This window comes from Dunckerocampus dactyliophorus, chromosome 14, assembly GCF_027744805.1.
Source record: "Dunckerocampus dactyliophorus isolate RoL2022-P2 chromosome 14, RoL_Ddac_1.1, whole genome shotgun sequence".
NCBI lineage: Eukaryota > Metazoa > Chordata > Actinopteri > Syngnathiformes > Syngnathidae > Dunckerocampus > Dunckerocampus dactyliophorus.
The window spans coordinates 11495286-11513754 of record NC_072832.1 but is presented as its reverse complement, the minus strand read 5'-3'; the positions used below and the strand labels follow the sequence as shown (position 1 = coordinate 11513754).

General features: G+C 40.8%; 1 protein-coding gene across 1 annotated transcript in view; it reads right to left on the bottom strand.

Moving 5' to 3' along the window:
- Nucleotides 1-18469, bottom strand: part of macrod2 (mono-ADP ribosylhydrolase 2) — a 497420-nt gene that overhangs the window by 374525 nt on the left and 104426 nt on the right. The window contains exon 4 of the mRNA XM_054799427.1: nucleotides 10431-10460. Within this exon, the coding sequence (XP_054655402.1) occupies nucleotides 10431-10460 (30 nt within the window). The remainder of the gene's footprint in view (nucleotides 1-10430; nucleotides 10461-18469) is intronic.

Sequence of the window (18469 nt, the reverse complement as noted above, 5' to 3'; positions counted from 1 at the left end):
CTTTGTGCACAATGTGCAGTCACAGGATAAGGTGGATGATACTTAAACTGCTGTCTTTTGCGATGCAAAATCAGCAGGATAAATAAGTGATTCAAATATACATAAGATGTACTCTGTAGGATTGCACAATATCAGTCCCCCATGTTTCCCCTGATTGAAGTCAAAGGCCATCTTTGTTTCCTTTCGGAGATGGCAAGAGAAGAAGACGGGAGGCTGCAGAGGTCAAACACAAAGGAAAATAAGCAGCTGCAATACATTTATAGCAAAGACCCTGCGGGAGGGAAGGAGCCAGACTGTAATATCACACATTTATTTCAACTAAATGCCTCAGATAAGTTAAAATTGCCTTCTTTTTCTTGTGTTGTTTCCTTACAGAAACACGACACTAGAGGGGTATACGGATAGACTGAGTTGTTATAGGAAACCATACTAAACTTTTCAGAAACTTTCATTTCATTTAACAATGAAAGTACCACCGCATGAATTCAGGGAACAAAGGCATTAACCCAGTGGTCCCCAACCCCCGGGCCGCGGCCCGGTACCGGGCTGTGGGTCATTAGGTACTGGGACGCACAGAAAGAAATAATAATTTCCATTATTTCATTTTTTATGTTTTATTTTGAAAAGTGGCCGGATTCTCTCTGTTACATCCGTCTCACTTGACGCATGTCCATTGTGCGTGTGCTAACTTTATCTCATGCCGCACAGATGGACTACTACTGTATTTTTAGCATTTTTCTTTCACCTCATATTTGGTGTCAAATGCTGATACTATGTGGGAATGCATAAAGGTAAGTTTTGATGACTTATTGAGTGCTAATGTGTACATTTGTCTCAAGTTAATTCATGCTAGCGCACTGCCTTTTACCAACAGCGATGTAATAATCTCTCTGGAAAAACTTGGCTGGAACTTGAACTGGTGGATGGTGGGTCGGCATTCATTTTGTGCTTTTAATTTGATGTTATTCATGTCTTAGTTTTACACAATACTTAATAAATAAGACAAATTAGATCGCTATAATGACACACACACCATTTTTTACTGTTTTGACTGCAACATCCAGGTATTGACACTGCACTGCATTTACTGTGCTTCTCAGTGTGAATGCACATATGCACTTGCACATATGCATGGGACTGATAGATGCTAAGATTAAACTGAAACTGAACTGGAACCTGAAACTGAAAACAAGAGTATTTGTCGATATTTTTCACAAAATTGACCGACTTCGGTTCAAAAAGTAATACTGGTGACAAGCATTACTGTTCATAAACTACCAACTACATTGCATCCTACTCTGATAAAAACATAGGTATGATTTAGACTGGACTCGGTAAGTGCCACAAAGCTTACTACAACACAGGAAAATACACGTCCGCGTATAATTCCGATTTATATAATGGGTGCTGTTCAAGTTTGGTCTTTTCCATCAATCACACAACAATGGCAGAGATCAAGCGTTGCCATCAACCAGCTTAAGACATGACTGCTGCAGGCGCCGGCCAGCAGCTTGATTTATACATGGAGACACAGATGAATGATTCATAGGCTAAGAGAGAGATACGGAGACACGTGGCAGATGTGTCCTTCTGTCATTTGCAGATACGCACCTTTTCATAAATCCAGACGAGGAGTCTCTGAAGCTCAGCTTCACACAACTGGTCATTTTTTGTTCCTCGCACTCAAGCCATGCCCCTTTGTTGCTATGTGTTTTTAATCCGGTGTTCTGTGACTTTCCTCTTGCCTTCTCATTATCATGTAGCGCTAATTCTAAATATGGAACCCACATTTTTGACTAAAATGAATGGCCCAATCATTCCGCATCAATTAGTCTATCCATCACTGCAGATTCGAGGAGGGGGCAGGGGAAACCAAGAACAGAGAAGGAGAGGCAGAGTCCACAAAATGCAATTTGGATCACTACTTGGGTACGTACAACTACAAGTACGGTCCACATAATGACCTTGTTAGCAGCTAAATTCAAATGGAAGATGGAACAGTAGCACCCTTTACATATAAATCTAATCTACAGAATGATGCTTCTTTTTGGGTTGCCAGTGTCACAGCAGGCCCATAAAAAGCACAACAGTAAATGGTGACTATTCTAGAGTCTGCTTGACACATGTAATGGTTGAATCTCCCCTGTAATTATTCAACTCATTCAGCTTTTTCCTGACAAGTTACAACTGAAATAAAGGCAAGTATTACTCCTTCAACCCAGAGTCAAATATGAATTGCTTAACATTTTCTGGACTAATCCCGACTACACCACACCATTCAAGCAGTGGACATGTTTCAGCTCAAATACAAAGTGGATCTTGATCAGGGTGTAACTAACTGTTTGGTAAATATGAGGAGATAAGTATATCCCCTGGGCATTGCGCTGACTGAGAAATCTTTGCATTTAATTTATCATGTTACATTATTTAGGCTATCCCTTGGGGAAAACACGCTATCTTTGTCATAAGTTATGCTAATGGCTGTTTCTACCATCTGTGAACTGTGGGCCATCAGTCAAGCGTAGTGTGCAATCGATGGGAGATGAGAATAATGTCATCTTTGAGTGATTAATCGTAGAGGGGCATCCTGAGCTCCCAGAGAGCTGATGTGGCTACAGCTGGGGCAGCAGGCCAGCCAGGCCAAGTAGTCACACAACACTATCCCATGTCCCGACCGCCCCTCCCCCTTACATAGAACACCATGCCCTGGTCTCCGCCAATCTCCTCAATAAACAAGCCTCTGGCAGCACCAGAAAGAGGATAATAGTTCACCTGGAGGTGACACGAAAAGAAAACAGAGCCCTTTGCATACAAATGGAGACAGATATATGCACAACAAAGCAAATGGGATCTTGATAAAAGATTATCCAAACATGTCCAAAACTGGAAACATTGTCTTTTTTTTTACACACAATGCAACCAGTGGAGGGATAGCCAAGTCATCTAGCTACTCCTTACATTTAATTTGACTGCGATATTTCAGTCAGTGGGAAATTTTAACACGGGCACAGTACGCAAAAAAGGTCAGAAACTGGATGCTATGCTCCTTCTGTAAATTAGCTTTGTATTTTAGAGGTATTTGTACATGCATTGACTCCCTTACAACACTTTTCACCCGAACAGACAACATCATTTTTACGGCATCTACTGTATTATTGTTGTCGTCTACTTATCACTGACTAACGAAATACACACATGTGACTTTCAATCTATTTTAACTCAATTTTAAATGCAAAATTAAAGTTTTGGTGTTAAAATACAACCATTTGGTACATTTCTACACACCGGAGATGCGTCCAGGCATGATGTCACCTCATAAAGGTGTCTTCTTCCAGGACATTCTGACATTTATTTATTAAACGGGTAGGTTTTATTGTGTCTATATACTTAAAAAACGTGACTTATTTCAGCTTCTGTACCTTTAATGTGTCTGTTTGTTGGTGTGAACATTGCCTCCTCCCTCTGGCTTGTCTTCTTCGCTCAGTAGTATCGACGGGATTCGGTCAGCGCCTGTAAAAGTACCTAATTTGGTACCCATCTATAGTTGTAGGTTTTACATTTTGTTTTTGTTTTTTTTAAATCAGTTGGGCTACTGCTGAAGTCCCGGCACTGCTTAAAAAGTACAGATTTGACACAGGTATCGGATCATGTTTTGATACCCAAACCTATGAAACCAGGAAACAAGCCGAAGCACGGATACTTCAGTGTAAGGGAAAGGATCAAGTCAGTATGGTTTGAATGGCCTAGTGTGAACACGCCCTAAAGGTTCAACAAAATCAGTTCACAGTTCACATAGTCAGGACTCTGTCCGACCTCTGATTTGTTCAGTACTCAGGGGCACTGAGGCCGACGTTCAACCAAGTTTTTGTGCAACTTTTAAGCGATATTTTTTTCCAAAAAATGTTGGCTGGTCACTGAATTGTACAACACTTGGAGTGAAATATTGAGGGACCACTGTAGGAGGGGAGGAAGAGAACCACAGAGCTGTCACAGCCAGATTGTAAGTACACAGAGATCTCACAAAATTGCAACATCAGAGTACTGCAGATTTGGCATTTATTTGCCTGGGCCTTTCATACTGAAACACACAAATCAGGACATGAACTGTGGGTTAAAGCACCATTTGCTTCCAACACAACAGGGCACAAGAAGAGAACCCCTTTCACACATGCACCAAGCTGCCTGTGTTACGGCTCTGGTGTTACCTCCAAATCCAGAAAACTGGCGATTCCATGTCAAACAGACGAGCAACACAAAAACAAAGCCCACTTTTAGAGGCAGTGTGAAAGTGGTTGCAGTCACATCAAGCATAATTAATAATAGAAAAGTGTTTGCACTTGCACTGACTCACACCAACGTTTAGGAAACCTGTTAGCCAGGAGACCTGAGGGAATGCAGTGCTACAGTCTGTGTTATATAAGCAATGACAAAGACTGGTTAGCTCAGTGAGCACTGGAGGCCACCGACTAAATTAGCAGGAGTCAGGATGTACTAAACAAGCATGGATGTGCCCCACTGCTCCTTTGGAGTGGAGAAAGAAGGCCCAACGCAAGGAAAACGATTTGTTTGGGTGGTCTAGTCAAAGCCTATTGCTAAATGGGCAACAACTGTGGTTAGAATGCTAATGAGGCAGACCCCCCCTTTCTGAATGGAGACATCAAAAGGCAGGGGGAAGCTCCCGCTCGCTGGTTACACCGTGCTTCATGGCATCATTAGCGGGCTGCGAATACGCCGGCATGTTGCCTTTGATAAAAATGGAGTGGCGGCGAGATAGACAACAGGATGTTTACATTCTTTTTGGGAGGGTGCCAGTATGCAGCCATGTGGTGACACACATCACAAGAGCAACCTGGTACCATTCATAATTATCCTCTATTCACAGAGGCGTCATTTAGTGTGCTATTATCAGAGATCATTGCTATTTCCCTTTGCATGTGTGCACAGAATCCCACTGAGACCAATATGTCTAATGCAGATAACAATGCTATTTTGGTTAACCCCATTGTGTACATGAAAGTGAAAACATACAGCCCAGAGAGAATTCCCATTAGTGTTTTTAGAGGATTAACGAGAGCAATGGAGCATAACAGTATTTCTTGTTCTCCTTTGTATCTATACTGTAGAGCTTGGGAGTGCGCATTTTTTGCATTTGTTCTGCTGACTGAATTATGTCAATAAAAAGTGAATGGGTGATCGACTAACGTTTTTTTTAAGTTGAGTCTGTTTTGGCATTTGTGGCTTAGTGGTGGTAAACCCGCCTTCTAATCTGTGGGAACTAACCATCCCTCAACTGCATGAGGCCAAACATGGCGGGAGATAAGGAAGGTATGGGAGCACATCCTCTCTTCACATCGATCCTTTCCAGCACGAGGGGAGAAGGCATTCACATGCCAAACCGCAGATAACGGTACAGGGAGGGCCAGAGTGAGAAGAGTTTTGCAGCTTCAGCAGCCATCTCTGACTGATAAAGACACACGGAGAGAAAATCCTTCCCGGCTTTCCTTTAGGAGGGGGAGTTCATTTTCATCACTCTTCGCCAAACCCCTTAATTGCAGCTGTCAGTTATCTTTTCCTTCAAGTTGTAAAAAAAATACATTCATGCGAGAAAACATAATAAAAGCAATTACTGTTTTGTTTTATTTTGATTTATTTGACTGAATGTATCGCCCTTGTATCTTAAAAGCAGAAAAACACGGAATAAATGGACAAATGTGCTTTAAAGAAATAAAAAGGCACTCAAAGTAATAATTATTTTGGAATCATTAAGCAGAGCTGTGTGGGTGATTTCCCTTGACTACTCGATGCACTGCACGACTCTTTGACATGTGTACAGTTACACAACAACTACCAGGAGGAGAAAAAAAAAAAAGAAACTTTGCATTTGTGCCAAGTTTAACATACAGACTAAGATGTTGTCAAAATGATGGCTGTTCACATAGACGCGCAAAAGCGGCTGGAAATTGCCAGTAATAATACAGTGTTACAATAATACAGTGGAACCAGTGCTTTTCGTGGGGGTATGTTCCAGGAACACCAGCGAATGGCGAAAAAAAATGAAATAATTTGATACACCCCGTCCAAACCGTCCAGGAAGCTAATGTTCTCCTCCATTTTAAAACCAACATTTGCAATAAAAGAGATTATCGCAATTACAGTGGAACCTTAGTTAGCGTCATTAATTCATTCTAGAAGGTCCGCAAATCAAATTTTCCTATAAGAAATGATGTAAATCCAATGAATCCGTTCCAGATAGTCAAAATAGACATAAAACAAGTTTTTATAGTGTTACAATTACGGTTTTACATGCAAAAAAATAAAATATATGCATATAAATACATATAAATGATGAATGAAATGGATAAATTGACCTTTAGGGTTATTTTACCTTCATAGACAGCATGCTTGATTACAAAGACACGATGTGGCATCGAGATCAACATGGACACCATCTTCGAGTTATTTCTTGAAATTAATAGTGTTTCACTGCTGCAAAATAACCCAAAATGCATTTTGATAAAGGTGAGAAACTATTAAAGTCAAGAAATATTTGAATTAAAAAAAAAAAAAAGAAAACTAAGAAACACAAAGTTGGTGTTGAGCTCGCTGCCACATTGTGTCTTTGTAAACAATCACATATTTAATGAAGGTAAATGTTCATTTATGCCTTTCGGTCATCATTCATGTGCATTTAGAATTGTTTTATGCATGTAAAAGCTGTAATTGTAAAACTATACAAACGTGTTTAGTGTTAACATTTTCAAGAATTTGAGGTGTAACTGTGTTACCTGGCAAAGAACTACAGTCAACCCCTGATGACATCATTCACGAGGGACAGAGGTGACATTGCATTAGCAAGCTCCTAACAAGGATGTTTTGTGATAAAAACCCATCAAGACCACAGTTGCAGTCACAAATTGATGATGTTAACCAATAAAGACACAAACCGGGGTGTACACTAACCAAGGTTCCACTGCATTAGATTACGTTCAGCTACAGAGCCCTCCCCTTCTCTCTTCAATTGCCATTGTTCACTACCAACACAATCCAGGTTTAAAGGAAAACTTCACTTTATTTTTATTTTGCCCATCATCCTGACTGTATGTGAAACATGGGCACACGTCTTTCCCTTTTCTGTGCGTTCTAAAGAGAGAAAAACAGCATGAGGTCGCTAACAATGCACATCACGGGACACAACTATTTCAACTAAAAAGCCCTCTAAAAAACCTCCCAAAACATTTTATGGCTGTGACCATTCAGTAAAAGGTACATTTACAGTATGTTACATGCAATACTTATAGTATTTTGCCGTATTTTGATCATTTTAAACATTGCTGCATTGATTTCAGATCTAGCACTACTTCGGCCAACAACAGCAGCGTGTTTGTTACTACTAATCATGGTAGAATTTGTGGCAGCCGCCAACGACGACTACTTTTGGACAAATGAGGATCCACAACCTTATCTTTTTGCTCCTGAATACATGGACGATGAGCTACAGCCTACAAGAACAGAGAGTGAAACTTCGTAGCTTCCCAAGCCATGCCGACAGAAATGGAGTGTTTCTGCTGCACTGAGTGGCATACAGTGTTACCATTGATGCAAAGGCTTTGTGTGTATGGCGAGGAGGACATTGCTCCAAGAGATTGCATCACAACAAACAAAGAATTGTTAGCGCTAACAAACGCTGCAGTGATAGCAACTTTTTTCCACCTACCCAAAATAAACTGGAAAAGACGCCCCAGACCAGCTGAACCAGACGGAGAACTATACACAGAGTAAGTCACCATGATATTGATTGCGGCACATGGAGCACATGATATCACAAGAGAGTCCATCTCGCCATATACTGTACAAACAAAGCATGGAATGTGGGCTAATACTTCACAGGTAATTTGGTTGTCTATCGATCTATTTGTAGTTGTTCATATGCTTGTTCTTGTTTCCTAGTCAGTCCAGGTTGGTGTCCTATCGCATTGTTTTGCAGCGGGCCCGCAACCTCTCTGTATAGTGGTGTAAGGCGCTGCGTCACTACGCCCCCCAAAAAATAGTACAATAACGTCGCTGTAGCTTGGTTTATATACATATATAGGTCAGTTATGTAAATAGAACATTGTTGGTGTTTTTGGAGGGTTTTTTTTAATGGCTATATAGCCGAAATAGGTACGTGCATTGTTAGCTCCCACATGCTAGCTGTTTTTTTGCTGTTTGTCTCTCTTTAGAACACGCAGAATAGAGAAAGACGTGAGTGGTCATGTTTCACATAAGGATTGTGGCTGATGGGCAAAATTCAAAATAAAAAAAATAAAAAAAAGTGCAGTTTTCCTTTAAGCTTTAAATATGCCTCACACACGTGTCTAAGCCATTTCAAGTATAAATTGTAAAAGTATTCACCACTAATGAATGATAATGTAAGACGATCAATGAACACATGGAATCGGAGTCACGGGATTATGGTGCATTCAAGCATCGCCAAAGAAAATGTGAAATCTCAACACCTGAAGCATAAAGGCATAAGCATGTAGGAATTGGGGGCTTTCTAAGAGTGGTACACGTATGCTGCACATTTTACGCGTCATGCATTTATAAATTATTAACGACTTGAAAGGTGAGTGTTTTTCTACGGCCTATCTTCAGAGAAAAAGCTACATGGGTCACACGATCGGTTTGCCTAACATTCACATTTATGTCACGGCTCAAAGGCTGTGCAGCAAAAAAAAAACATAACAAGTCACAACCTGAATCAACAGTGTCGCACGGGGGTCTAGTGGTTAGCATGTTGGCCACACAGTAACAGTCTGGAGATCGGTAAGACCTGGTTCGATTCTCCATTGGGCATTTCTGTGTGGAGTTTGCATGTTCTCCCTGTACGTGCATGCGGGTTCTCCCGTTTCCTCCCATATTCCCAAAACTTGCATGTTAGGTTAATTGGCGACTCTAAATTGTCCATAGGTATGAATGTGAGTGTGAATGGTTGTTTGTTTATATGTGCCCTGCGATTGGCTGACGACCAGTCCAGGGTGTACCCTGCCTGTCGCCCGAAGTCAGCTGGGATAGGCTCCAGCATGCCCCCGCGACCCTAATGAGGAGAAGCGGCATAGAAAATGGATGGATTCATGACATACTATGAGATGAAACTCAAGTGTTCTCAACAAAAATGCTCGACTGGGTTGAATACCTTTGTTATTTCATATTACGTTTTTTCAACCACCTGTGACACCACAAAGCAGCTAAAATATATTTTAAAAAGAGCCGGTGCATGAGACAAGCAGCTGGAAGACGCATTTTCTGCTTTACTGTATATGTGCCTTTTCGACATGTTTTTACACTGCAAGTTTGCTTGTTTGCGTCACACCAGGTTTCAGATGATGGCGTTCGCCAAATTAACTGCAGGAAAATCACACCAGAGTTTCCTTTAACAGATGCAAACGTGACAAGTGTGAACACAGCCGCAGTCTCCAGACTTTTTTGCGCATAAAATCAACCCTGAGGTGAGTGAGACACAGAAACCAATCTGGAGGGGTGCATATCACACGTTTGTACAACCTGGCTCGGTTATGGAGATGCGTCATGACCTTCGCTCTCAATCACAGAACTTTGTCAGATTGCTGTTTGCTGAGAGCTCCTCTTTGTGTTGATTCATATTGGGGGGACTGCTCTGATAAGCAGCATTGGGTGGGAAGTTTGCAGTCTTAACCCCGAGACACGAGCCACTCCAGGTAGCATGATTAGATGGCAATGAGATTTCAACAGCTCTGTGTGCACTTGAACGGACAGCAAAGTTCACTGCGTCTGTCCCGTTGCATCTAATGATGCATTTTGATGACGGGTGTCTCAAGCGCACTGATCAAATGAAATAGCACGCTTGCTTTTTCTCAAGTATCTGAACAGTAGAAAGATGGATGATGGGCTTCTTTTTTATTTATTTTACCAACCAAATAGTTTATGGCATGATATGGATAAACACATCTACCCAGAGGGATTGATAAAAAGTATGCAACATCTAAATGCAAGCTTTTATTTCCCTTATGGGGTTGGGGGTTGATTATTTCAATCATGTCACTGAAGAAGTCAAATTTCAGAAAAGAACAGTGAGGTTTGGGCAGCGGCGTTCCAGCTTCCTCCCCATTATTCCAACACCACGGTTGGCTGCTTGAGATTTCCTTCACTGCTTTGATGAAAATGTGCTTGGGCAGGCCAGTAAAGTAATGACCATTTCTCAGTGTAGCACAGCGCAAGGTTGGGCTGCACTTCACGCTCATGTTTTTGGCGTTACATTCAGCACGGACACTCGGCGCGCGATATACTGTACACTTAAATCTGCCGTGAATCCATAAAAAGATACTGATGGGCCGTATGCCAACTTGCAACATCAATTTACTCTCGTAATGTGGCACCAAACAATAGGGAAAAAAATTAAAGCCTTCACTTACCACCGCCTCCTCCCAGAAGACTTGAATTTGCTGAAAAGAGAGGGAAAACATGTCAGTCTTGTACGATTGTGCAGGCGTTGTTTTTTCATTTGACTTTTGAAAGCTATTACTTGATGAAAGGATTACAGATAGCTAAGGAGCTCGAGAGGGACGCTGGTCTTAAGCCTGAATTACGCTCCAGGGCCAGCTGAGCTTGATGTGCACCTCCAAAAAATTTGTGTCAATGGCGATTGCACAGAGCTGTGATTGGTCAGCTTTTCTTCGTACACGATTGCCAGTGCTTCCTTCTCACGGAAGCGCCAAAAAGTCCACCGTAACAAAAAAGAAACAAGTTTAGGTGCAGCTAAAGAAGTTCACAAATGGTTGGTTAGCGTCATTCATTTGCTCCAGGAGGGCCGACTAACCGAAACACTTTTCAAAATAATGTATCATAAATTCTGGATTAAAAACTGCTACTTTTTCCACAAACTTTGAACCCTGCGGCGTAAACAACGATGGGGAATTCACAGGTTGTTATGGAAACATACCAAACAAATGTTGAGTGGGTTTGATTATCGTAGTCCATCTCTGAGACAACATTAAGTTTGTTGGTTCACACACAGTCCGAGCCATGCCAGAGAGCTATCTGAGCAGGGAGCGTATCGTATGACAATTCACTTATTTTAGTTTTGCTCTGTCAGACATCCATTCCGCGTGATAAAGGAGAAGATTAGATGACAGGATTTAAAAAAACATCAGTTAATTTGGGTGGTACAGCAAGTAGAAAGTCTATGTGTTTGAAGTGTAGTTCAGACAACGGGTACTGGAACAATCATACTGCAAAATATTCCTTTGATGAGCTTCCATTCTAGCTATATCATTAGCGGTAAAAGTAGTGCATTATAGGCTTGTTATTTCTCAAAAAATGTTTCAGTGCACAAGCAACAGATAATGAACATGTGGTGTCAGGGAGAGCAGCACAATCACAGGCAGGCAGCAGGGTACTTGTGGAGCTTCCACAACTTTCTGTGGCACCATCATTGCGTTGCATTGTTGTCCCTGAGCAGCACGTAAGCGTGGGCACAGGGACAAAAGAAAGCTCTCCCGCTGCAGAATTTCCTTCATCAAAGGCCTTTTGTTATTTTTGTGTGTGTGCACATACAGTAGGCACATAACATAACAAACAATCTCCGACAAAGATATACTGACAGTCCACTGTCATGTTTACAATGGCCCTTCTGTTGTTGTTGTTGTTGTTTTTTTTCTTTGAAGGAAGATTACTCAGGACTTGTTGTCAACTACTGTATTATAACAAAGTGATCAAATGATGATTGTGTTTATTTCCATTTAAAAGCTCAACCAAATATAGACAAAAAAGACATCTTTTACATAGATATAAGCTATAACACTTGGTCCTGATATGTGTACTTTGGTTAATGGTATAATTGGGAGGTGCATCATCAGCCATTGAAAAGTAACACAATGAAAGCAATAGTTTCAGCGCTCACCTAAGGGAGGGCTGACATTAAGGTCGTTTTCTGAAAGTCTATCATCATTGTCTAGTCACCTGGGGAGTCTTCTTATTCCTGATCTATTAAAACACTGGGGTTTAATTACTTGACATTATGGAGATGCATACCAGCGGGGGGCTACTTCATTTACTCCACACCTAATCAGAGAATGAAGATGTGTGTTCTAATCAGTCAAATCTTGACTGTGTGTGTGTGTGTGTGTGTGTGTGTGTGTGTGTGTGTGTCTATATGTGTGTTGCGAGGTTGTGTGATGCGATATTAGGAGGTTTTTTTACCCACATCTTGCAGGGTAGATAAGGTTCAGCAACCATTTCGTCTCATGTAGGTTGGATAAATATGAATACATAAGGACGGGGTGGGGTGGGGGTGTGGGGGTGGGGTAAAAATGCAGTTTCATGTATTTTCATTTCATTTCCTCCTCCTAACAGTCAGAATGCGAGAAAGAGATTTGGGCTGTTTATCTTGAAACACGCGGTTCTGCATATGCACCTCCGAATATATGCAGCCAGAGACACAAAAAAGAAAACAGTAAAATTCCAACAATTCCACAAGATGAGTACAAGAGACAACTGAAAGTGAGGAAGTCTCCACTTTTGGCCACTATAGCCTTGCGCCTTATTCACTACAACTTGCCTAAGTAGTGCTTCAATTATCCCAAGTGAAAATAAAAACACAAATCCATATTTGGCCACATTAACCCCTCAATGCATATTTTATAGCAACTCTATTAATTATAAATGGTTCTCATTGCTGTTTGCACCTGCCCTGGGCTTAGTCTGGCTATTTTGTAGCGGCTCCAACACATTTATGCCTTTAGTTAAATGTGAAGGAAGCAAATAATTGTTACTTTTTTTTTTTTTAAATAACATTTTATTCTACAGTGGTTTAGAGCCTACAGTGTAATGTCGTAAGAAGAAATAAAGGTGTATTGGTCTTGGGCTCCAATACATGTGTACGGTTAGGTATCGTTTGCAACACACATATACATGTAGACCAAGCATAAACCACAGGTGGCCGAGTCTGCGTTAATTTAGCACCGATGAGGCACCGAAAGCCACTTTGTTTTTCGATCAGTCTACTTCTGTGGTCAATACAAATAAACAGCGGTCAAATGTGCATGTGTTCACGGAAAGAAGAAGCCAATAAATGCATGTGCGTATGTGGCAGCAAAACATAGTGTAGTTCAAAAGCTAGCACCGTGTGATAGGTGTCCTGGCTAGTCCACCCTTATCTCTGATTATCAAACACTAAAGTAGGTGGGCAGGCAAGGACAGAGACGCTACTCTCTTCGTTACAAATCAGTGAATTATTACAGAAATGTTGTTGATAAAACATTTTACATGTTCTTTGTTCCCCTTTGAAAAAACACTGTCCACAGCCTCATTCTCTGTTAGTGTACTTCGATTGCTGCCGCCTCAGAGGATGTTCATGAGTCAATACTTCAAGGACAGAGCAGACCACCTATCTCCCTCTCCAACTACAAAGAGCTAATTACATAACACAAAAGGTGAAATTCGATTTTTTGAACAATAAATGTGTTATGAAACAAACAGTTAAGGTATGCAAGGACAGTCTGAATGAGTCATTTAATGAGGGCACAGGCGGGAAGCGTAGCCTATGAGGTGAGGCCTGTAAAGAGTGTTGTCCCAATGGTAACCGCAACATCGGTCATAAATCGCAGTGGATGGACTCCCTGGGCTGTCTGGGGATGGCAGGTCATCAGGAACTGCTGGTCCACAACATTAGCCTAACTCATACAACATGCATGCACTGTCACTGTGGGGACACCCACTTCCTGTCCGCCCTTTGAACTCTGAATCTCTGCAGCATCCTCACATACTCGACAGCCAAAGGGAACACTGAGCGTGACGCTGCTGTGCGTTTTCACGGCAAGGAAAATATTGATTACACAACCAGAAGGTATGATAGCTACAGTATATGAAACGTGGCACTGCATCAAGTTCCCCCCACCATCGAGTCTCAGTGTGTGTATATTTGCACTGCAGAGTGCACATACGGCAGAGAGCACAGTTCCTGATAATATAGCTTAAAAGGAAGTGGTGGTGCATCAACACAAACACTGGTAGTAGTAACTATCAGGAGTAAACTGATATATTGTCTGCCTTGTGGTCTTTGCCACCTTAAGTGAACCCTTAAAAATGTCCATCATATACAAGCCCGCAGCCTGCTTATCCTTACCAGACTCTCATGGGTTCCCTAATAAGTTCAGTAAATAATATTGTGCTGCAACGCGGTAGAGCAAATACAGTAAATAAATAAATAAATAAATAAATAAGCCAATAGGTTTAATCTGCTTGCAAATGGATACGTTTCCAAAGTGTATGCCATGTTTCTGTCCAATATACAAAACAATATGATCGCCCATCACAGATGGGTTCTACAATGTCATTTGGACTTGACATGGCCTCGTTGGTGATCCGGACCGACTGCAGCTGAGAAAATCCCAAATGCGTGCACCCAATTCTTGTTTTATATAAGAATCATCAAACGTCCAAATGAATATGACATTCAGACCCAAAACGTCTGACCATAAGTGCATGTGGGTTGAGACTTGAGGAATAGGCCTTTTCTGGACACAGTAGCAATGCAGTACAACACCACCTAATAAGGATGCCCAGTGATATCAGTTGATAATATTAGTCAGCTGATAAAAATGAGATTTTAATGAGTGAAACCTCATCAAACTACGCCGTGCTCCACTGAGCAACAGAAGTTGCTAGCACAGCATGTCTGTGGTCTGGAATTATTTCCAAATTTTGGATTGTAAATACGCAGTGTACAATGACTTCAAAGCAGTCCTTATGCAATACTATTGCAGTAGCACACGCGGCGAAAATCACTCCTAGTCACATACAGCAGCAAAATAATAAGCTATAACCATTTTATAATTTCACTGATTGCCCACAGTTTCATACTTTGCACTTTACTTTGTTCTTATACGGATGTTTGTGCTACATAGAAATGCGCGGCTTTGCAAATTGTATTGTTGCTGTTGATAGTAGGAGAATATGTTGCTTATTTGGACTAAATGTTTACAATACATATGGAATTTGTATTGCACATTGCAGTATTTGTCTTATTTGAAAATGTATGCAGTGGCATCACAGTAAAAGACGCATGTGTTCGTTACACAACTTTATTTTGAAGGAGGAGCTGCTGCGTTTATCGGTATCGGTCATGAAGTGCTGGACAATATCGGTATATTGGACGTCGGTAAGAAAGGCAATATGGAGCATCACAAATTAAAACACATCTTTCTGCTGTTTTTAGAGAGTCATTTTCGGTTTTTAGACTGAGATATCATAACTGTATGAACAAATCTGTCTATAAATATTTTTCTATTTGCATTTCCAGGCTCCAAAATACCATTGCCAAGGACACTACCAGCCAAGACATCACTGCTCTGGCTCAAACTCGAACAAATATTGTCCTTATCCCTTCTTTTAACTGATACAGCATCGATATCATCCAAACCTTCAGCTGAATAATGGAGATTCCCAAAATGACCTCAGTGTTTGCAATGTTATGGCTGTTTTTTTTTTGTTTTTTTTTTTTGCTTTCACTTTGTTCTTTGAAAAAGGGATGACCTACAATCATGATTTTTGTTATCATGCAGTTTGTTTGCAATTGTTAACATGAAGACAAAACTCACTTTTCTTAATCAGTCGTCGACTAGGCGGACATTTGACACGGCCATTAGCTCGTCCTCTGATCTGTTCTGACGTCTAACGTGTCAGCCCAAAATGTTCAGAGAGTTAGTCAAGTGAAGAGCTTTTTGCAAACTTTATATTTTGTGTGGAATACACAGACACACACTTTTTTTTTTCCACTTCAACAACCTTCCTAACAAGCACCGCTACTGGGCCTGTGCGCACACGCAATCACATGCACGGTACCCGCGTGAATGTGCATGCACGAAAGCACAAAGCAACACCACTGGAAATAGTCAAGCTAGGATTTGATATCCAGAGCAACCAATCCACTGTCTGTGGATCTCTCTGTTGACTTGTGGCATCTCAAATCCCTTCAAAGCTGTGTTCTTTTCTTTCTCCCCCCCGCCCCCCAATTTTAACAGCATCCAAAACTCACACAAATAGGAATAAAACTTAACCGACTATCAGTTGTGGGATGAAGGAAAAGAAGCAGCAGTGGTATTTCTTATTTGTGGTGTATTAAAAATGCATGCTACACCACACATGCTGTCTCGTCTGATTATAGTGGTTGGCGTTTTTTGTTCTTTATAGCTTCTAGTGGTCCCAGAGGAGCCTGACAAAGCCAGACAAACTTAGAGGTGGCACTATCCCAGAAGCGTAGGCTCTCTCTCTCTCTCTCACACACACACACACACACACACGCACACACACGAGCGAACAAACGCCAGGCTCATGCTTGAAGTAGGCTCAAATATGCTGCGCAAAAGAAATGATGCAACCATGGCATAAGTAGGCATGGTGTGCAAAACACAACATCAGGACATTACCTCAATATTTTATGCAATACCAACTGCATGTCCTGTACAGTGCGGGGATTTTGTATGTGCAAAAACGGTGGTGCGCTTGACAAATTTAGAGGGAGAATGAACACATGAATCTTTTATGACAGCAAACTGTGTCTACACCTACTTTTTGGGATTCTGTTGAACAGCAAAATCGTATTTGCAAGATTTTTTTTTTTTTTTAATTCTCACATAATAGCAGCACTGCCCCACAAAGGTTTTACTTTTTAAGTCTTTCTCCAGTCATCAAAGTCTCAATAATTTGCATATCATATTTTACCATCCTGGAGCTTTATGCTCCGGCCCATTTAGCAGAGGTTTGAAAATGGGATTATTGGTATTGAAGCTGATGTGCAGATTCACTGTGCTCACGGATTCAAATTGAATTCTGCTTAAGATGGTATTCTTCATTCAAATCACCATCACCGACATCAAACAACGTCTGAAAACAAACAGTGCTAATGCTGCAGAGTTGTCGCCGACCGAAATGATGTTGTTTTTGCTGCGACAAGCATACAGCGGGACTGGGATGATGTCTGAATGTATCAAAGTGACAACAGTCTGGTGTCACAGTGATTAATCCCCTTCCTCCGCAGGCTTGTCACCTTCATAACAAACCAACAATGCCAGATGCCAAAAACCAGCCCACATGTCTATTGTTATAATTACCTGACCTTCAAATCCACATTAATGAGCGCGGGATGATCCCATTCTCTTTCATCATTTGGCTTCCAAGCCCTCCTTTTATCTAACAAGGTCACCTTTCACAACACTGTTTCGCCCAGAAATACACATCCTCCTCATAAATATACATATACCTGCAGCCGCTCAACCCCCGATTCCTTAGAAGGGGGAAATAAAAAGATGGAAACTCCAACATAAGGGAAACCATTATATTAGAGCAGGGGTGTCCAAACTTTTTCCACCAAGGGCCACATATTGAGAAATGAAAGGATGGAAGGGCCACTGTAGTTATGCTAAGAAGTTACATATGTTTCAAGAAAATAATGCTCCTCTGCTTTGTGATATAGGTGAAAAATCCTATTATGTGTATGGACTTCAGTCCTCAGTCCTCTTCCCCCCCCCCCCCCCCCCCATTTTTGCTGTTGTTTCCAATTATTTCAACTTTCTTCGTCATCTTCATACATTTTCTTCTAGAATTTTGTCTTTATTCTGATAATACTCTATTTTGTTTTGATTGTATGTGATTTTTTTTTAAATATACATATTTTTTGCTCTACTACAATTACATTACTTTTCCTCAAAAGTTGATTCTCGTGAAATTGCAACTTCTTTCTCGTTAAACTATGACTTTTCTTCTGTTAATATTTTTACTTTAATCTCCTAAAATTACAGCATTTTTTTCATTCATGTTGGTTTTTTTTTTACTTTCAAACTATTTCAACTTAGTTCTTGTCAATTTTGACTTTATTTCCATAATATTTTGATCACACACTTTTAGGGTTTAATTTGAATAATTCCGGTTCCGATTCCGATTCCGTTCCTAAGGATTCTTGATTGCAATGATTTTTAGGAGCAGGATCATAAATGTTTACGTGGTTTAAATGACGTGACTAACCGGAGTTCTTTTTGGATGGAATGTCGGAACTTCCCAATGAATGCTTTATAGTTATCAACTTAACTATGAATTTCTTACAGGGCTATTTTCAACCAGCATATAAATATCAAACAATTCAACTTGAATACAAATGTTATAGAATGTCTTTTTACAAGAGTACACACCTCCCAAAAGATGATATACTACTTTTGGAAAGTAGTATACTTTGTTTGTTGCCTCAGTGTAAGCTATTTTTTATGAAACCCTTACTGTGTGAACACATTTAAACAGCCGGAACCACTCTTATTTTGAAGGCTGGAAGTGTGTTGTGTGACATGAGAAGGTGCCTTGACTGTTGCTAACAGGAGACATACTGTGCACATGAATAAACATGCCTATCCATAGCCGTAGCTGCTTTATTTACAGTACATCAAACATCAGCTAGCATCCAGAA